The sequence below is a fragment of the Melanerpes formicivorus genome, unplaced genomic scaffold (genome assembly GCF_026170545.1).
Source record: "Melanerpes formicivorus ecotype bairdi unplaced genomic scaffold, bMelFor1.0.p_v2 SCAF_4, whole genome shotgun sequence".
Lineage (NCBI taxonomy): Eukaryota > Metazoa > Chordata > Aves > Piciformes > Picidae > Melanerpes > Melanerpes formicivorus.
The window spans coordinates 12,803,023-12,824,960 of record NW_027142356.1 but is presented as its reverse complement, the minus strand read 5'-3'; the positions used below and the strand labels follow the sequence as shown (position 1 = coordinate 12,824,960).

Below are 21,938 nucleotides of genomic sequence, written 5' to 3'. Positions count from 1 at the left end.
TAGATGGCATTTCTTCTATTGGGAAGAAAGGTACATTTTTTCCAGTACTATTCATGTCAGCTGTAAGCATTGCATAAGTGCAACTTGTTGAGTGCATTTTTTCATGTTAGAGGTGATGAAAGTGCTGGGTTTTTTTAACCTGTACAGTAGTGACTCCTTCTACAGGAAAAAGATTTGGCAAATTTTGTTTTTTTATTGGAAGTATTAAGAAATAAAATCAAAAGACGAAGAAAAACATGCAGTCTTACCTCACTTTCATTTAATTATTTTTGGATAGCAACCAAAATTATCTAATGCTTGAAAATGCTATGAAATCTATTGCATGTTGTGCATCAGATTGCAAAATGCATACCATGCTCCAGTTAAACATGTGGTGCTACATGTATATATTAACACATTTATCTGAGGCAGGGTTGTACAACTTGGTCTACTTTCATCTGAAGCGTGGTACTTGTTTTCTATAAAACATATTTATAAACCACAAATTATGCAGTAAGGTGCTGCATGAGCAAAGCAGGAAATGGGATACTCCACATCGCTTTATATGTATTTTACAGGGAGGTTTAGCTATGTATTCAAAGATTTTTCAATTTAATTTAGTCCCCTGTCAGTATTTAGGAAAGTGAAATTTTTCTTCCCCCTGCCAAGTCTTTTAGTCAGAATTTTCCATTTTTATTTCAGAGGCTTCTTTCTTTCAATGAAAAAACTTAAATTCCCAAGTTAAAAAGCTAGCCTTCAATTTGTGAACTCAAAACTTGGTTCTCCACTGATTTCTATCAGTAAAGAAGAATATCTGAAGCTAGTAATAATTGCATAAGTTGATCATTTCTGACTCAAAAGGATGAAGGATGGTCTGATTTTTGAAGATAGATTGAGGCTGGATGTAAGGAAGAAGTTCTTTACACCGAAAATGGCAAAATGCTGGAACAAAGGTGCCTGGGGATGTGGTTGAGGCCCCATCTTGAGACATTCAAGATCAGACTCAGTGTGGCCCTGGGCAGCCTGATCTAGTTGGGGGGGATTTTACTGACTGCAGGGCATTTGGACAAGATGATCTTTGAAGGCCCCTTCCAACCCAATGCAATCTGTGAATCTGTGAATAGAAATAAGTGTGAATTAAGGTGATCCACAGCCCCATAGTCGTGCAAGTCACCTGAATCCCACTGTGGGGAAGCCAGGCGAGGAGTACACTGCTAAAAGCTTCATTATTATATTTTGAGTCTCTGCATTAAGCAAGCAGAATGTAATTTTTGTGTCTCAAGTGAGCAAGCTTTTTTTAATTTCCCACTGTGTCATAGCATCCTTTCCTAGTGTGATCTCCAGGTAAATTATTGGAAACAAATCAGTGACATTTTACCATTCAAGGGTTTCACTGGTTTCACAGGTCCTACAAAGAGAATAGATGTCATGTCTATTAATATGCCTGCTAATTAGTGTGCAGGTTAGCCTGGGGTGGAAGGATGTGGTATTTGCGTAATATGACAACAGGGTTGTAACTGCACTGTTGCTTCTAGTTCTGTGTTCATAGTTGCCATCATGTGTTTTATCTTATCTTTTATATTTACTTTTCTTCTAAAGCTGGATCATGTTACCCTGGCAGATTAAACTTCAATTTACTTTAACAGTGTTTCTGTACTTTTCTTTTTTCATCTTCTTAAATCCCTCTGGGGATAAAGAAGCTGCTATTGGGAAGGCTGTTTGCTGAACTAGTTCCACTACTATTTTTTTCCACTGAAAGTGAAATATTTATCTCTGTTTCAGCTTTCATATGGTGATTAAGCCATACTCCTCTCAGTCAACCCCCCCCCCCCCAAGAGTTTCAGTTTACTTTGTTACTTAGAACATCCGCCTTGTGGATGACAGCATCATTGTCAGTTTTCCTTGATCCAGGTGAATTTGTTATCCCAACCTGAGCTCTTTCACACCATATGCTTTTGTAACTACCTATCATTAGCCAGTCTCTTACATGGTTCCACAGAGAAAAGGCATGTATATATAGTATTTAAACAGTGTTTTGGCTGCCATAATACAGACCACAAGTTACATATGTATTGAAAGGGTTAATGGAACAGGCTGGAGGTGGATATGTTGGAATGCTCTGAGAATCGATTCCAGCTAATGGAAAAAATGTTTTTAAAGTGAGCTGATTCAGTTCCCACAGTGAACAACAGAGAGTGGAAACAACATTTAATAAACCTTTCAGAAGTAAATCCTCCTATTTTTCCTTTCAGCACCATCTGTGGAAGAAATACCTGCTTTCTTCTCAATGGGCAGTATTTCTTCCCACAGTGTATTTGCCTTACTCTGTTAGGCATCAAGAAAAATCTCTTTTATGTCGTTGGAAAATAAATAAATTGGAAAATATGTTCTGTTTATGCCTCATCTGTAAAGCTTAAGTTTTGCTGACTTTGTATGGTTTTGTTTAAAAGGCAGGTTGACCAAAAATAACTAACCCTAAGATTCCTTCTCAGCTGTCTAACTAGTTGCCAATAAACTGACATTTTAACTGTATGAATCTTGTTCTATGCAGATGGATATTGCAAATTAACATCTCTGTTGTACTTGGATTACCAGGGAATGTTGCAGATTCTGATTCATCTGTATCATCTCCATTTAAAAAATGGAGGCACTGGGAAGGTTTGGCAAACGTAACTTGTGAAAATAATGCACAACCACACTTCTTGTTGCTGTTGTCTGGGGTTTCTGTTCTTTATAGTTCTCATGCAGAGTTGAGAGGCTGACAGTAATAATTTTTTTTATTGCTAATTTCACTGATTGTATAGAGATACATATTAAGAAAGTTTTTGTTCTATTAATGAAACCTCACTGAAAAATCCAAGTCTTATTTTGCATTTGAGATTTGGCATGATTTTTAATGCAGGGTATATTTGTTGTGAACCATGACCAGTCTTTGTGAAACATGAAGAAGATTTGTGAAAACAGCCTGTAATAAAGAACACACATGCTTCATAAAGCACTACTTGATAGATATCATTTGCACCATTAAGAACTAAACGACAAAGGATGTAATTTCAGTTCTGACATGCAATATTAATCGAAAGCCTTTAAAGCATCTTGGTGATGGGAACTATGACAACATGACATTGAAGAATTACAAACTAGAAACATCTATCTTAATCAGATTTTTCAAAGTAAATGCCATAAAATAGAAAGTTATTTTATCTGTCTTCACAGGGTCACATATCATTTAGAGTATAGGGCTTTTTAGCTTGTTTATTCTAAAAATCCAAAAGAAAAAAAAAATAACCTGCCTTTCAAGCAAGTTTGAAGTTCAGTTACATGCTTCATAAAGTTTTTGTGGAAAAGATTGTTAGTAATTGATGATTTCCATTTGCTGCAGTAAGATTTCTTAAACATTATGGAGAACTGAATTACAAAACAGCTGAGCATGCACAGATAGTATCAGTGTGAAGATGTTGAGGGGAAATACTTTGCTAAATGGATGTGAAATGGAAATAAAAAGTTTGAAGTGGACCTTTAACCTGAGGTAACAGTCCTGTAGATAGCACATCTGAAAGACACAACTGAAAGACATTGGTAAAAATACATTTTCTTCAGCTCCTAAAGATTGCATTTTTGTGTGGGTGACTCTGGTTGTTTTGTTTTTTCCTGGTGTAAGTTTAACTGGTAAGGAACAGTTTCCAAATAGAATAGACCAAACCAGATTGGAAGAGACCTTCAAGATCATCGCGTCCAACCCATCAACCAATCCAACCCACCTAAACAACTAAACCATGGCACCAAGCACTCCATCAAGTCTCCTCCTGAACACCTCCAATGATGGTGAATCCACCACCTGCCCCATTCCAATGGGCAATCACTCTGTCTGTATAGAACTTCTTCCTAACATCCAGCCTAAACCTCCCCTGGTGCAGCGTGATAGGGTACAGGAAATTATCAACATTTACTTTGTGTTTAAAATACAGATGTTACATGTAAAGGATTAGCCTACTGCCCTCCAGGGAGCTCCAGCTACTTCTCTTGACATCTGGTAGATCCTAGATATTTACCACATGCACCATGAGACCAGTTTGAATTTCTCCACAGTCAAATAAGTCTTTCTTCCCTTTCACAGCAGAAGTCTTTATTTCTCTTTAAAAATACAATAACGTTGAGATTTAAAGAAAAATGCCTAATGTGAATGACAAAACTCAGGTTTTCTTTATCATTTCTTCCAGACATTGGATGCATAAGTAAGGCTATGTTTCAGAGCATACACTGCAGTTAAATTCCCTGGTAGTTTCTCACTCCCGGGTAGCTTGACAGGTTTTCAGACCCTACAGGCAGTGTTCTGATGAGGATACAAACATTGGTCCACTTTGATCAAGCTACTGGTATGACTTTTTTCCCATTTTATATTATAATAGCATACACACACACAAGATGCATATCTTGATCAAAGTGCCCTTGTCACTCCACCACAATCTTGTCACTGTTTAGCTAGCACAGAAGCAGTGGCTGCAGGTTAATTCTGTTTCCATCTGTTTGTCCATTAATTGTAAAGCAAGCAAAAAAGAAGCAAGCTGACAGCAAATCAGAGTGAAAGGGCTCTCTTGTTGTGGTAAGCACTGTGTCACCTCTTTCCTTATGTTAATAATGTGGTTTGGAACTTTAAAGCAGCCACTTTGGGCATGAAGCAAGTTATAGTAAAGGAAACTTTGAGTCTTGTATACCTTGGCAGAGAAAAAAAAAACAACGTATATTGGAGGCGATGGCGATTGGAATCAATACGTCTGACCAGTATGATCAAGTATTGTTCCTTTATTGTTCCAGTGTTGCAGGCCAATGGTGCAGGCCTGAGGTGCAGGCCTGTAGTGCAGGTATAGCACAGTAAAGTGTAGAAAAAGAGGAGACAGGAAAGGCAGAAGTGCATACCAAGGGAACTTCTACAACTTATATAAACTCGGAGTGCCCTGTTGGCATGGCTTCATTGGTTCCCTATGAGTGACCACACATTGCACTATTACAGATTATTGGTCCAACTACTAGCGACACGCAAGGTTTGTTGGTGCAGGTGCATGTCCTGTTGTCCCAAGATAACTGTCCATGTTTATAGCTACCAGTGTCCTGCTTTAGTTAAATGCTGCAGGCACAGCACTGTTTTGCTACACTGCTAGCTGGCTCTGCACTTATGCTGAGCATGGCCTGCCACCATGTCAGGCTCTAGGCCTGCACTGCCAGATTGCTCACGCTGCTCGTCGCTGGCATTGCCACAAACGTATGCTGAGGCAGTGGTTCATTTCAAAAGACAGATCTGCCTAATTACAAATGAACACTTAAATGTGCAGTTTTTCTCTAAAGGGGTCTGGAGCACAAGCCCTGTGAGGAGAGGCTGAGAGAGCTGGGGTTGCTTAGCCTGGAGAAGAGGAGGCTCAGAGGAGACCTTATTGTTGTCTACAACTACCTGAAGGGAGGTTACAGCCAGGTGAGGGTTGGTCTCTTCTCCTAGGCAACCACCAGCAGAACAAGACTCAAGCTGCTCCAGGGGAGGTTTAGGCTGGATGTTAGGAAGAAGTTCTTCACAGAAAGAGTGATTGGTAGTTGGAATGGGCTGCCCAGGGAGGTGGTGGAGTCACCATCACTGGAGGTGTGCAAGAGGAGACTGGATGAGGCACTTGTTGCCATGGTTTAGTTGATTACATGGTGTTAGGTGATAGGCTGGACTTGATGATCTTGAAGATCTTTTCCAACCTGGTTAATTCTATTCCATTCTAATTCTATTCCATTTACATTTACTTAATCTTCTTTTTGATTGCATTAATCAAATACAGATTCTCATGAATACAGCTTCTCATGAAATACAGCTTCTCTCAGTGCTCCCAGACTAGAATCACTGAATATCTGACCATTGTGGTGCAGGTAGCATGTCTTACTCCTCCTTTGGGAGCTCTAGGAATAATTAAGCTGTAATATCTACTTTCTTCTATTTTCAGGGATTTATAAGGGAAATCATACTTCTGGAGATAGGTCTGTGTGTTAATTAGGTAAAATTTCAAGTCCATCAAAGTGTTTTACTGAGAAAGTCAAACCATTTCTTTTAAAAATTACTTTTGACAGCTAGCAATCAAGGGCTAGCAGATCGGGGACCAGTGACCTGGAAGTGAAAGGTCATCCTTTTTGTTACCAGTTTTCTAAAACATTCACTCTATTCCAGCTGGAAAAAAGGAGCTACCTGAGTAGAAAGAGTTAAGATTCTCACAGAGATAGATACCAAATTACATTATGTTCGCATTTAAAATGTTTATATCATAATGGAAGTCATCGCTTTTGTGTTTGTCATGGAAGCTCAAAGTTAATGTTAATTATACACTTGTAAAAAGCCTAGTCCTTATCAAATGGAAATCACCCTTTTTTCCTACATGAGTAGCTAGCTGACATGTCTCAGTGATCTGTCTATTATAGAAAGGCTATCATGCAAAATGTACCACAAATTACTTTTTTTTTTTCAGGGATATTTGGTCGTCTTTTCTCCTTCTAAATTAACCCCTCTCTTCCAAGTGGCAGTAGTTATCATAAATGTCTTTCCTTTTTACTTTCACATATGCATCTTTCTGTATTCTTTCATATACTGTTCAAATTCTATAACAATTAAATGATTAAACTAATTAAGTGTAAATCGCATTTTGAAAAAGAAAAAAAGAGGGAAAAAGTTTTGTGAACAGCTACAGACTCCATGTCATTTACCTTTACAACTCAAAAGGCTGCTTTACTTCACTGTAGCTCCCTGGGCTACATAACCATTTAAATACATTTTGAAAAATGGATGTAACTCTAGTAAGACAGCTTTCTACCCCATTTTTTGTGACTATTGTGAGTTTTGTACATATGTTCACATGCATAATTGTCTGAGTCTGACTTACGCAGCAAATGCCTCAAAAACAGAGGTGGGTTTTTTTGGTTGCACCTGAACAACTTGAATGCATAGGCTGGTTGCTGGGGCAGTTTACGTTGCTTCTTACTGCAGAAATCTTCTCTTGAAGATGAACAAGATTGCATTACAGCCAGTAAGGTCTAGACCAATCAAGACAGTTTTAATTAAAGCTTACATTTATAGACAAAAACTCACCTGCACCCCTACCTGCTTATTTGAGTATGAACCAGACATTCCCAGTTAGATTAAACCAACTAGGAAGGCATTTAAAAATCTAATCTAAAGACAAGCAATTTCAGTTTTCTGCAATAGTTTTGAAGTATTTCAATGCAATTGTGCTTTATCAGGTTTCAATGTTCTTTCTTCTTCTAGACAGTCTATAAGAAGGAAATTTCTAGTAAGTGGTTTGTTGTGAGGGCCCTAGCCAAGTCTCAGTACTGCTAATCTTTTCACTGGCCAAGGGAAGAACTGTTTCCCTCTAGGATTTCCATTTTCCAACAAGCTGATACTGAAGAAGGAGGAGTTGCAGGGTCTCAGTACTGGCCATTGTGGCGCATGAAGAAGTGTTTTCAGCAGTAGTGGCCAGTGCAGCGGAGCTCATGACATATGTATCTGTGTCATGGTGATGAGGTGGTGAGACAATGGAAGAGGGTGCCCGGGGTGGTGGAAGCTCTACCCCTGAAAGTTTTTAACGCCAAGCTGGATGGAGCTCTGGGCAACCTGATCTAGTGGAAGGTGTCCCAGCACATGGCAAGGGGGTTGGAACTAGATGATCCTTGAGGTCCCTTCCAACCCTGTCAATTCTATGATATTCCCACTGTCTTTATCAGTTCCTTAATTATGACAAGCAAAAACACCAGTCCTCTTCTGTCTGTGATGCTCATTTCTCAGGAGACCTGTGTGAACCACTTAACATCTACGCCTCAGTTTCCCAGCATGTGCAACGATCATTTTTTCAGAGCATCACAGGGATGTCAGAAGCTTAGTTACTACGTTACCTCAGATACCTTTGAGTGAAAGTTGCAGTAATACTGAAAGCTGTTCTTTAGCTATTTAATTTTTTTGAAAGAGGAGTAGAAAAAGAATCTGACTCTGGCTTAACATCATTCAAAACATGACTACAGAGATGAATACATCTTCCTCACAAATCAGTGATGCAAGATTGGAGTTTCAGTTGAAAATTGTGTTCCAGGCATAGCTGTGGATTCGGGAAATCTGACAGGTTAAAGGAAAGATCGAAAGAGCCGCCCTCAGTGCTCTCCCATTCAGGCTGACAATACTGAAATGAAAAAAACATAGAGGAATATAGATTCTTAGCTCTATTGATATATGGAAAATCTAATGTTACTAGGCTCAATTCTACCTCTATCTCTTCCATGATTAAAAGAGGAGTAAATCATTCCAGATTTTTCAGGTGTTTCTGATTCTGTGGCAGCTGTAAATTCCCTGCCAGTTGAAGTCTGCCTTGAACACTAGAAAATGTCTGTCCTATGGAGAGAAACAGTGGGCTTTGAAGATTTGTTATCTTCGCAAAGCTGTACTTGCTGTGCTCTTCTATCTCCCTTCTAGTTTGTAGCTTATGGTTACAAGCTCACTCTGCAACTTTTAATTTTTTGATATGTTACTCTGTAGTTTCAGTGTCCGTAATGTTTATATATTATACAGCAAAAGGACTTTATAGGTTCATTGCAAATTTCTAAGGGAATAATCTAAATCCCCAACAGTGACTGAGTAGCTGGTCTATGGACTGAGGATTGCAGTTTCCCCTCCTTCAGCATCTTATGGGTCTAGTCACTAGATCTATGCATTTTGGGGGTGAATGCATAAATATCCTTTGCAGAGCATGCACTGTCCCTTTTCGTTGTTGGTAGAATGTATGGGAATAGCTGATTTGTATCTGAAACAAGCCTACAGCCCTGGCATCATCCCCCTACACCCCCCTTGTGCAAGAGATCAACATAATTTTATCATATGCTTTGTCTTTAACAGTCCAAAAATCTTTAGTACTAACAATGATAGATTAATGGATAGATTTTCAGCTGAGGTTTTTGGATAAGATGATAAGGGATGACAGGATAACAATTCGGCCAGTAGGAGCTGCAAAGGAGGATAGTGTTGCACTGATCATGGCAACACTATTCAATGAGGCTAGGCAGGTATGAGAGTCAAAAAAGGGAATAACAAAGGCAAAAAATCAGGTCCTTGGGACAATTTTAATTCAGTAATTTATCTGATTAGAAATACATTCATTCAAATTATTTAATCTTGCTTGTAGGTTTTTTTAATGTTGTGTAGTTAGTCCGTTTTATGTAGACATATTTACACATGCACATCTCTAAATACTTACACAGACACATGTGTGCATGTATATATTATTATTGATTACACATACACTTAGATATCATAAAATATAGGGCCAGAGTTAACTATGTGCCAGCCAGTGAATAGGTAGTAATCTGAACTGGATTTCTATTGTTAGTCTTTTAACTTTTCTTTAGCTGGCTTTTGAAAAGTGGCTTGAAATTTTTGATGGTGATGGTAATCACATGCCATGACACCCTTTGTGTCAGTGTTAGTAAATTCAAATCTGGTCAGTTGTATCCTTCCTGGAAGGTAATTTTTCATTAATGTATTAAGGATTTGATGTTGAAAACCTTATTGATAATGTAAATGCTGGCATTCATTTCATGACAGATTTGGTGTTGGTCTTGTTAGTGGCAGAAGTCCTACTATAAGATAAATAAATAGAAAAGAGAATATTGTTCTCAGAAAAGAAACTATTCCAAAGGCTGGATTGTCTGTTTAATCTTAGCACATCTAGTTCTTAACATTCTCAGATTTTCTTACACTCACTGTTATTTTTGTAGTAGTAACCTGTAAGTTATTGGAAGCATCTGTTTCAACAGAAATCCTTTTTGTCTGTTTTCTGTACCAAGGTATTATTATATAGGTTGACAACAATTTGCAGTTATAACCAGTTCCAAACAGGGAATTGCTTATGAAGATCAAACAGCTAATTTAAAAACTATGTGAAAGCATTTAGACTGTGAGCAAAGTGCAGGCCCTGTATCTTCTGCTCTGCTTGACGTTTGCATTTATATTATTAAGCATGTTCTGTTACATTAGTTTAGGAAATAAATTGTAATGTGAATTATGTGTTGTTAAATGTTGTACTTTAAGTGTCATCAGTCATTGCTAAATTACAGCAAACCATTAAGCTGTTTTTTTGGTGTGGTGTTTTTTTGTGTGTGTGTGTGTTCATTGTGTTATATGGCAAGGTTTCTCTTCTATTTATGACTACTGATTTTTCACAACCTAACACTGATGAAGGTCTTTGATTGTGGGGTTTGTGGTTTGAAGGTTTTGCTTTTAAGCTTTATGGGTTGTGTGCTTAGTTAAGACAAAAAATAATTTCCTTTTTTTTGGATGGCCTAACTCTCTGATCACCTATGACTTACTCCAAACTGTAGTTATATTGCATAGTGTGAAATTAGAAAATCTGTTCTCTGTGTGTTCTAATGGATGTGACGGTCGTTAAGTATATGAGTCTTCTGACGTTGTAATCAGATGTGATTCAGTCTGTTAAATATCCATGAAGCAACATCTGCTTCACAGAGTGACCTTCTGCTAAAGAATACTTAGCAACTATTAGCAGATCATAGTGCAGATCTGCCTTATTTGAAATGCACTAAACTAGAGTAGTCTGCTGCTGTTTAGCAACTAGCTTGTAATAATTTATTGCAGTTAAATAAAGCTTTAAAAACTCCATTAAATAATTATAGGGATTATACGCCTTTTGAAAACCTTTGTGTTCTACCGAAATTACCCATTTAATTTCAGGGTGGGTTTGTTAAAAAAAGCTGAAGTCTGAAGGCACATTAGGGGATCTGTCAGATGCTATTTTCTGTAGGTGTTAATAAAACCAGATTAAAAAAAAAATGAAACAAATTAAAACGAAAAGCAATTTTACCATCTGTTGTATATTAATTAGAACTTGGTGTATCAAGGGTAAACTTGCTCTTAGAGAATGTCACTGAATGCCTGCTAATAGAATAATATGGTAATATATTAGATGATAGGCTTATATCAAATTTCTCATTCTGCTCTCATTGTAGCAAATGCTAAGATGGTGTATAACGAACTTTAATTTTCTTTCTTCTTAGAACAACCTCCAAATAACCAAGGCCAGTCGACCCTGCAGCCTTTGCCGCCTTCTCACAAGCAACATTCAGCACAGCATCACCCATCCATCACCTCACTTAACAGAAACTCACTGACAAATAGAAGGAATCAGAGTCCGGCCCCGCCGGCTGCTTTGCCCGCCGAGCTGCAAACCACACCTGAGTCAGTCCAGCTGCAGGACAGCTGGGTCCTTGGCAGTAATGCACCACTGGAAAGCAGGTAATTATTTAGGTTCTGTTACAGATCGTGGCACTCTAAAGGAAACCTTTTAAAGAAAACTCAATGAAAGATGACCAGCACCTAATACCTCCCCTCATTCAGCAACAAATCTGAAAACTTTTCAGTCCTAAAAACACCTCCACTTTCTCTAAAATCCAGTGTCACTCTTTTCCCTTACAATGCCTGCTGCAGAGTAATTGGATTCAGAGAGTATATATTAATGTTTCCAGACAAGCATTTTCCTTCCTGTTTGTAGTCTGTGACTTCTGACTGTTGGAAGACATTATGTGCCTTGCTTGCCAGATATATTATGTGTCAAATATATACTGCCATACAGATAGAATGTCAATGAATTTTCTATACTACCTTTTAGCTTTTGCACTTGGTCCCTTTTAAAGAAATACCCATGTGAGGCTAGCTGATTACCATGTGAGGCTAGGTGATTAAAGTTGCCTAGGATTTGGTGAGACAAAAGAACTCACTTGTTTCTGGTGCAGCACTGTATCTGTCCTCATTCTTGAATAGACTAGACTAGACCAGACCAGACCAGGTTGGAAGAGACCTTCAAGATCATCGCGTCCAACCCATCATCCAACACCACCTAATCAACTAAACTGACTTTTATAATTGATACCTGGCTCTAGGAAAGAAGGAGCTAACACAAAGGGTGGCTTTAGCTGCTTCTTTGGATGCAGAATGATGTATGATGCAGAATGATGTCTAAAAAAAATTTGTAGGACTTAATGGCACAGAGCTGAATTTACCTACAGTGATTAATTAGTAGTCATGTATCACTCAGTCAGCACTGATTTTTTATTAACAAAAGCCATAATATTCCAATTTAGTCATCAAACTGAGCATTTATAACTATATTGAAACTAACAGTAATTCTTGAAAATGTTTATGAAATCCCTTCAGTTCATTCTTTGAATCCCTTGACATTATGTTTTGAAGCAAAGCAAGGATAGTCCAGCTGATTTGGACCAATTTAAAGGGTAGTGTGACCTTGAGATTCTCTACTAGGTATCTTTGTCTCCATAGATGCTTCAGGCAACACTTCCATCAGGCTTTTGGGAATGACTATTCCTTTTCGCAGCTTTCTTGAGCCCTGCTGATTACTTATGAGACATGGGCTCTGTGGAATAGGATTTCACTGAAGGGCTTTCATCATCATACACAGACAATTTAGTACATTAAGAAAGAGTTTCTAGTGGGATTAGTATGTTTGACCTTTTCCCAGACGCTGGTTAATATTCAGTAGAGGGGCAAGGTCTTTCATGTTTGCTTCTATTTACATCTGTGGTTTTGCTGTGTTTCTAAAGAAAAAGACAAAGGACTTGAATGAGAATAACATTTCCAGCCTGGAGTAAATATATTTTACTAACTACAGTATTTTCATCTTATAAATGTTCTTGATGGAAAGTGAAAGGGCTTTGAGTGTTCAAGTTTTGAACACTTGTAAATGAACTTTAATGGGAAAATTTTGCATAAAACGTGGCAGAGCCCTACTGTATATTCATTCTCTAATAACATCACTTGGTTGGAACAGAGAAGGTGAAGAACCCCTTCTGTTTGTCACTGATTTTTCCCTTTTTGGTTAACCTTCTATACTAAGTGTGGTTCTTAGGCCCAGTTTCAAATATACTAACAACATTGTGATAAGTCTCTACCCTCATCCTTTTCTCAGTCTGAAAGAAGGTTTATTTCCTCTTTGTCAATGTTTTAGCTTGTGCTCACAGTCAGATTTTTATTGTCCCTATTTCAAGGTAAAGAATGTGAATGTCAGCATATATACACAGCTATCTTTCTATCTTTGTAGGTTTGTATTGGTGATGGGTGGCATAAAAATTGCCTACAACGTGCTGTCATATGCAGCTGAATAGTGAATAGACTGGGTTTGTGTATGTGCATGTAGGGGAGTGTTGTATTTACAAAGCCTGAGGGAGGTTTTAGTCCCCATTGTTTTGCAGTAGGATTAGAAGTGAATTCTAAATATGTATTTAATAATATTTGATTCAGTTATATATTTAATAGAATATTCTCCAATTTTGCTCTGTGGAGTTAATGTTTTTGTGTATAGCATTGCTATTACTAGTTAAATAGATGAACTGTGAGGTGACAGATAATAACATAAAACAGAAATCCCAGTTGATGGGGTTTATAATTTAAAAATACTCTTTACTTGAAATTTTATGAAGGCTTAAAACTATAACTTGGATTACATGAGTGCTTCTTTCGTCTTTGATGCCATATGTAAATGACAATGAGGTTACTGAGCAGTGGCAGAAACTGTCTTCACTCTGTTGGGGCTCAGTAAAATCTACACATAAAAAAACTCAAAACAGTAGGATAGTAAGAAAATATTTCCTGCAGACTACACAACCTTTTGATTGGGCATTTAATGATCTTTACTATTTGACTCTTCCTCGATGTGTTGCAAGCTAGTTTCAGCTGGAGAAGTAGTAGACCTGATGGAGAAGCCAGCACTATAAAACAGTGTTACCTTTTGAAGAAATATCAGCCAGGACTATATTGAATAACTTTAGACTTTCTTCTTACTAGCTGGACAGCCAGAATTATGCAAATGAAGGACTACATGTCAGATGTCTGAATGTTACAAATAATTACTAATTTTTTTAAATATTAGTAGGGGGGGTTGATTATCATTGGTCTTTAAGTCTCTATTCACTCACTAGTTTTAGTAGCCAGTTTTTGAGCACTAGAATCATTAGCTACATCGTCATGGCTTTGCATTCTAGTAGGATCTAAACTACTGATGTTTTAAAATGTTTAGTAAAGTACTTCTTTAAGTGCTTTACTAAATATATGTACAGATTTTTTCTAATGCACAATCAAGTACATCACAGAATCATAGAATTGGCAGGGTTGGAAGGAACCTCAAGGATCTAGTTCCAGCCCCCCCTGCCATGGGCAGGGATACCTCATGCTAGATCAGGTTGCTAGGAGCCACATCCAGCTTGGCCTTAAAAACCTCCAGGGATGAGGCTTCCACCACTTCCCTGGGCAACCTGTTCCAGTGTCTCACCACCCTCATGGTGAAGAATTTCTTTGTAACATCCAATCTGAATCTACTCATTTCTATTTTTGTTCCATTCCCCTAGTCCTATGAATTTGAGACATGCAGAGGAATAGCATGTTAGAATTTGTAATTTTTTTGATAAAAGTAAGCTGGTAACATCTCTTGGTGCAATATTTCTCAGGCAGTATTTCATTAATTTTAGGCATTGAATGTCTAAGATAACTTTGTCTCATGGGGTTATAACTTTATTGAGAACCTGTGCTTATGTGTTAGTGAATCAGAGAAGAGCTCTACTTTTTATTACTTGATTTGCTGTATAAAATATCACTTTTTTTCTTTTGAAAGATGGCTGTATTTTGTATGCTGGATTTGGGATTTTTTTCATAGAAACTAGCCAAGAATCTAACATGTTTTTAGTAGTCTATACTAATAACATTTAGTTTTCTCTTACCTCTAATTTATACTTAAAAACAGATTGGGTAGGAACATTACTGCATTCAGTTACTTACCTTGTTTTACCAATAAGTAAGAGGGAACTGGTGGAAGAAATAATTCATGTCTGGAAAATATTTCACCATTTTGAAGGACTTCTAATTAAAGTAGTAGAATTATTCAGAATTGGCACAGACAAAACAATACCTAGAAATCCATTCTTCAAGTTTGATCCAAACTTCTTTTTAGAATGTGAAAACTTTAGAAACTCCTAAAGTGTGATGAATGTACCCATATGTTGGGGTGAACTGAAGCTAGTGCCTTCAGTACGATTAAGGTGTGTAAAAGGGTGTTGATAGTTTCCAGGGAAGTCTTAAATCAATTTGTGTACAAGCTGGTTGATTGCAAAATGAGTATTGCTGGAGGTTAAAGTCTTCTCAACAAAACTATTTTATGCATTCCACCCACTAAAACAGCACGTGGTTTAATCCAGTTCAACATTATTCTGCTCTCTACGTCTTTCAGGTTTTCATACGTGGACTTGGTTAGACGTATCATATTGAGAAGTCATACATACAAAAGCAAGGCAAAATCTGGGGATGGAGTTGAAGGTGGGCTCTTTTGTTGGCCTGCCACATTTCTGGTCTGCAAGTTGAGGAAATAAGACTTTATTTTATTTAGTTTGCTGAGAGCACGCATGTGTTTTTAAAGACTGACATGCCATAACTCCGGGGTCAGTGTACACACGGTAGATGGATTCATTAAGTCAAACAAGCAGCGTTGTTTTCAAAGTTTAATAAAGACATTCTGTTTAATTTTGACATTCTCATGCAAAGATGCTCACCGAGCATCTGCTTGAATTGTAGCACGCTGAGCCCATATGCTTATATAAGTTCTCCTTGGTGTCAATAATGTCTTACTTAAAATTTTTGCTTGATCTCTCTGGCATTCTTCCTGCTCAAAAATCCCTTGCTGTCACTATGAATATTTGGAATTTGACCACATTGTGTATTTCATCCCATGTCTTACACAAGAACTCATACTCCAGAATTCAGTAGTGTTGGCATAGTTACCCTTGAGTTTATCATTTCCCTCTTCAAAGATATGCAATCATTGAAGCAAGTACGGACCCAAATTCACTTTCCAGAACTGATCTTTTCCTAGTTTAGGAGGACAAAAGAAATATGGACTTCTGAACAAAATAGTAGTGCCGGCTTTGTTTCTCTCTCGTCATTTTCTCACCATTGCTTGAGAGAGACAGTCTGTGGTCCTTCCTTTCTCTCTTCTGCTGCTGCGCAGTGTTGTTGCAGAACATGAGATCTCTACTCACTCTAGTAGCTAGCTAGCCCTCTGCATATTTTCTGTCTGGCTGTGCCAGATAGCAAGCAAGAGACTGTCTTTTAATAGTCTCAGTTCACTTTTATTACTTCATCTCTGGTCCAGCCTCATGAAGTAAGCAACATCCTCAACTATGCACTATTCAGTCATTAAGACTGTCTTGCCACAGGCATGGGAGACAGATAAATCCCACATTCAAAATACAGTTGCAGTTTTGCACATCTGTGTGAAAATAAATTTATGAACAGAATTGGCATTGTGGGATCATCCCATTTTTTCAATTTGAAATTGCTGCTCTAATTTAATCTTTTTTGTATCTTTGTGTATAGAGAATTAGGAAATCAAGCAGTCCTTGCAAATGGTCATGACAACCATATAGAGATGGATGTGTTTTCTCCAACATATCACGATAGCAGTCATGGGTATGTGACTCTAAGTGTTTGCATGATGCTAACTGTTGACAAAGAAGACAACATTTTATTTTCTATTACATTTATTACAATAGTCAAAACCATCAGGAACAGACTTTCCTTATCTTTATATCTGATTTTTTTTTTTAATTATATTTTCAATCATTTTTCATACTGAGTCATGGTAAATACAAAATGGTGAACTTTGACAGCCAAATCTCATTTGCTTTCAAGTAGGAAGAAAGACTGCAACTGAGGTCTTAATAAATCTTTATGGCCTGATTCTGCAAGCTGTTGCAAATTATTTGCATGTTTATGGATTTGCCAGATCTGATTTTTAGCTTGTAATATATCTACTATTTTTAAAATGTTTGGTTTAGAAGTGTGATGTTATGTTAATGCAGCATAAGGAATGACCAATCAAAGAATTTTAAGAATTAATTTTCTAATTAATCTGTAATATTTTTTACCCCCCAGTTTGAGATCAGAACTGCTGATAAATACCTATCACTGCATTTAGAGAAATCCATATAATTGAATCTTTGAATATTTTTATATAAAATGTATGGTACAGAACTGTTTGGTATCTAGTTAACTTTGTCATTAATATCTTACATTTGAACTATCTTTTGACATTCTTACGCCAAATCAGTAATCAGTATACTTGTATACTTGGTTTCTGATCCACACACAAAAAAACCCTGACAAAGCAATACCATTTCTAATGAGTTCCAACCTGTTAGTTTGCACAGTATGTTAAATTTTAGTAAGAAATTAGTAATCATAAATTTGCTTTTGTGTTTATTTGTTTGTTTATAGTGTGGTAAAAATACCAGAGCTTTCTGTCCAAATTCTGTTTGGCTTATTGTAACTCATAACATTGCAAAGGGGAGAAGGTGCTATTTGATTAAATGAGAGATGCACCTGCCCATTAATAACTAATTAATCTCTAAAATATATTGACACTGTACATTGATCTGCTTCATGTTCCAAAACCTCTTAACTTTCACTTAGGCACAAATTAACAGCCAGCGGAGAATGGCATGTTAAATTCAATTAGTTAATCATTATCTGCAAACTCAAAGATACTGCAGATATTTACAAGAATACTGTAATATATTTTATTTTCTTTGAAGTAAAAATGTAAGCATACTATATTAAAATAAAAACAAACTATTTTTCCCTGGAGACCAGTTACCATACAATACTGATTCAAATGTATAATTGCTAAAGTAGAGTTAATAGAACCATGCCTGATTTATACTTTATGTATTTGTAATGGGACCACCAAATGCAAGTATTTTGGCAAATGGACTATGCCGTATGAAATTCCTCTGAGCTGATACTAATTCAGGTAACAATACAATGAAATTTATCTTATTTGTAATCCCTTTATTTTACAAATTATACTAGCAGGGATCACCTCCTGGTGTGAAAGTTGTCCAGAGATGATAATGCATCAGTTCCAAGCATAATAGATTTGAGACTACAACATGCTATCAGCATGAAGATTCAGTTTATCAACCTCACTAGCATACTGTGTCACAGCTAGAATCATTATATATTTGTTTCTCTGTTTCATGTCATGCATGTGTTACATTATGATAGGCTATTTCTTAGTCTGTATGTCTTCCTGAGACAATATCAATCTAATTAATTTGACAATTTTAGTGTTAATAATCATAATAGAAATAGATATTTGGCATAGAAGTTCGTACGGTTCACAAGCGTAGACCCAAAGAATAGTTGTTTATAGCCTCAAGAGATTCCTGCACAGCGCATTAATTATCATAAGACAGCTGGAAACCTCAAAGTGTTTTAATGGTGTGTATTGTTGGCTTTACTTGATACCACTATTCTTTTCCCTAAAATGTGAACATAAGTTAATATACATGGAGACAAATCAGCTTAGTTTGAAGTAAAAAAGTCCAGTTTACTTTTACCTAACTGATAGTCCTTTCCCCAAGTTATCTAGATGTCGAAGTCTGAATAAAAATAGAATAGAATTAACCAGGTTGTAAAAGACCTTCAAGAACAAGCTTTCTTCCAGCTTCTGAGTCAGTCTCGGGGTAAATAATGCAGCTCCAAGTTTCCATGTGTCTTTTGAGACATTTAGAACAATTACTGTCTTTTAGCTTTATGAAGAAAGCAAGGCTAGTAAAAGAGATAGGAGGATGACTTGTGCCTGTACCTTTTTTCTTTGATTTTTGTCTCTGGAAAGCTTAACTTGTTCAATATTCAAGACAGGAACAGGCCAAGTGTAGAATACCTCATCTCAGAGACAACTTTATAACTTCGTAGGGATATGACTCCAGAAGAGCAGAGAATAAGATATGGATTTGTAATATAAACTCTTACTTCTTACATAAGCATTTCCAGTCCTCACTGCAAATTTGGATGCTTTCCTCTACTCTCTCTTTTGGAGGTAGGCGAACTGGAACAGCATGAGCACTGTCAGTATCAGAAAGTGCATTAAGGGATGGTCACGTTCACTTAAACTGCTGCCCCCTTCAAAAGAGAGTGTCACCAACAATATCGAGAGCCAAGTCACTTACTGTAACCTAGATGAAAGTCTGTAAGTACTAGTCTTCTGAGAGACCCAGCAAGAGGCCTGTAAGAAGACTAGAGCCACTTGCTGGTTTTTCAGCAGTGTATGTGTAGTATCAGTATCCTCTGGATAGTAGATAATGGGACAATCCAGCAACAAAGAGTAGGAGTAACTGAAATTGTGGCAGGTTTCTTTGCTTGCCCATTCAGCAGCATGAGTCATTATTTACAGTGAACTTTCCTGCTCACGTCTACAAACTGCTGTTTAGCATTTTTTGTTGCCTTTGCTCACCTTGACAGAGTGCAGCATAGCAGAGAGAATCATGAATGAGCAGGCTCAGCAGGCCCATCTGATTATACTAGTTCTTTTGATCCTGGATATGTGTTTACATATCACAGAAGTGAACTTCTCCAGGGGAGAGAACTATCAGCCCAAATCTGAATTCAGAGGTGCCCACAGCATACTGGAGCACTATATGTTTTCTTACGCCACCAAGAGGATAGGTTCATTGCAAAGGAAGAAATTTACTTTTGAAGACCTAAAGAGAGAAAGTTTGGGGATTTTTGTCCAGTCCTTCACATCACCAATGTCCTGGTTCCAGCAACTGGAATACTGTCATGTCTGAATTGCTTTTTGAAGCTTCAGCTGTGGGTTGCATGCCTGACTTCTCCAGCAGGCCCCAGAATCTTCCAGGGGCCAGATGCAAAAGAACACATGAGCAGTAGAAGCACTTGCATCCCTAGTAGTACTTTTTTTTCTTTCTTAGCATTCATTCTTCAGTTTGTAAAGAAGGTAGTTGTCAACTCACCCAAATTGAAGCAAGTGTTACCATATGTAAAGTGTTTTTATGAAACATTTGAATAAGCTGTTAGAAGAGGCTTATCTCCGGTTCCCACAGATGTTTCCCCTGTGTTTGCATGTGGATAATACTTCTCATTCTTTCTCCCAAACTTTGATCATTATTTGATCTGATATGACCTTGGAGCTTTTTCCAGGATTATGGTACTATTGACTCTAAGGAAGTGGAAATTCACTTTTGTTTCTTCTCAAACAATTTTTTTGATTGCAATTCTGCACAGAAAATAAACTGAGACAAATTCACAGCAGAATATAGTTTCTGTGCTGGCTTGGATTTATGTTAAATGCAGCCATATGGTTCTGTGCAAGTCAGTCATAAACTTGTGCTAAGGGCAAACATCACCAGCTACAAGGTTTCATCTCAGAACGATGTTAACAGAAGATGAAGACAGGCATAAAGTGCTCACAGAGAAACAAAAATCCAGTTCCTTCTGTGGAGCCTACTGGGAAAGCTGATCTCATGCATCAATGAACCAGAGTTCATCTGAGACCTAGCCAGTAATTTCTGTTATCTTTTACATCTTCCCTATAATGTTAGTTGGCAGAGATTAATCTCTTTCCATCTGCTTCCTCAACTCAGTGCAAGGAATCAGATTTATTGATGTGATCTATCCATTAGTGAACCAGGCGGAGCTCACTCTAATGTCAAGTGGCAGGTGAGGGTCATGGTCTCACTCAGAGAATACAAGTTCAATCCAGCATGAATGGAGCCTGTCAGCAAAGAGAGCACACCAGTCAGTGGATGCAATGCAATGATTGATTGTGATCTTGCACCACCATTTTTTCTGCATTTAATGGTTTTCTTCTGATTCTGATAGTTAATGTATCTGATAGGAGGTTTGTAAACAAACAGAAAAGATGATAACCTATTCCCAGGAGGAGAAAACTCAGCTGGTTGGCATGAAGGAAATTCAAGGAGAGATAAACACAAAACTTACATGAGGAAAGTTGAAACAAACTAAAATAGCTGCACTTGAACCCTCTCTTGAAATTATTTTCTTAAGATTATTTGATTTATTTGTATGGAACTGGCAGATAAAGTGCTAGGTCTTCACGCAGAGATAGGCACACATTCCCTACATGTGTCAGTAAAGAGAAATTTGAGGTACAAAATGATTGCTCCAAAACCTGGGAAGTCTGCTCTGTCTGACTTTTCTGTGCCCCTTTGAATCATCAGAAAAATAAAATCATCAATTACCCTTATGTCTTACTTGTGTCAACTGGCATCAGGATGCTGTCAGACTGTTGAAGAAGGTGCCATTGCACTTTAAGAACAGAATAGGGGCATTATGAGCACAACAAATAGGTGCATTATGAATTTGCAACCCTTTGGGGGCAAAATCTGGTATTTTATTTTTAGTTCAAAGCAATCATCACAGATAAACTCATTACAAAACAGAATAAATGCAGGTTTTATTTCTAGAAATTCAGTGATACTACACATGAAATCATTAGGAGTACTATTACATTCTGAGCAGAGAAGTCATGCCTCCTGAATTGTTGGTCCTGAGAGGAAAATATGTAACCAAAAAATAAATTTGCTGAAATACATATTTCTCTCAACTTGCATTCACTAAAAGTGGGTTCAGCAGAAGGTTTTTTCTATCTCTTAAGGATTAGGAGAACATGATTGACTGGCTTCCTAATTTTAGATGTCTAAGTGTAGGCTGCTTCTCACTTTGCACCTTGGAGTGAGTCCAGGCTCTTAGTGATTAAGGACCTTAGCAGAATGGATAAGACCAATTACCTGAGCTTGGTTACAAATGTATTATTTCTTATAATAATGTCCACAGAGTCAACACTCCTTAGATGCAAATCATAATTTATTATTTAGTAGAGTTAGATACTGGGAGATTTAGTTAGTTTGGGAGAGAAGATTAACCTATTCTGTCCACAGTGTGGAAAATGTTGTGCTTATTTCATAAAGTACTTACCCTGTGATTGCACAGGACAGACTGGTATTGCCTTAGTTGGAAGAATCAAGTACAGTGATCTTTTGAGGCAACAGTAGTCCCATGT

At 37.4% G+C, this 21,938-nt stretch overlaps 1 protein-coding gene across 16 annotated transcripts in view; it reads left to right on the top strand.

The window, feature by feature from the left end:
* The window catches only part of TENM3 (teneurin transmembrane protein 3), a 423,644-nt gene that overhangs the window by 272,596 nt on the left and 129,110 nt on the right, over positions 1–21,938 (top strand). For 15 of the 16 annotated variants that reach the window (XM_068137014.1, XM_068137013.1, XM_068137012.1 and 12 more), the window contains one exon: positions 11,056–11,293. In XM_068137014.1, the coding sequence (XP_067993115.1) occupies positions 11,056–11,293 (238 nt within the window). Of the gene's footprint in view, positions 1–11,055; positions 11,294–16,432; positions 16,526–21,938 lie in introns of all 16 variants that reach the window. The other variant, XM_068137018.1, reaches the window with a different exon arrangement.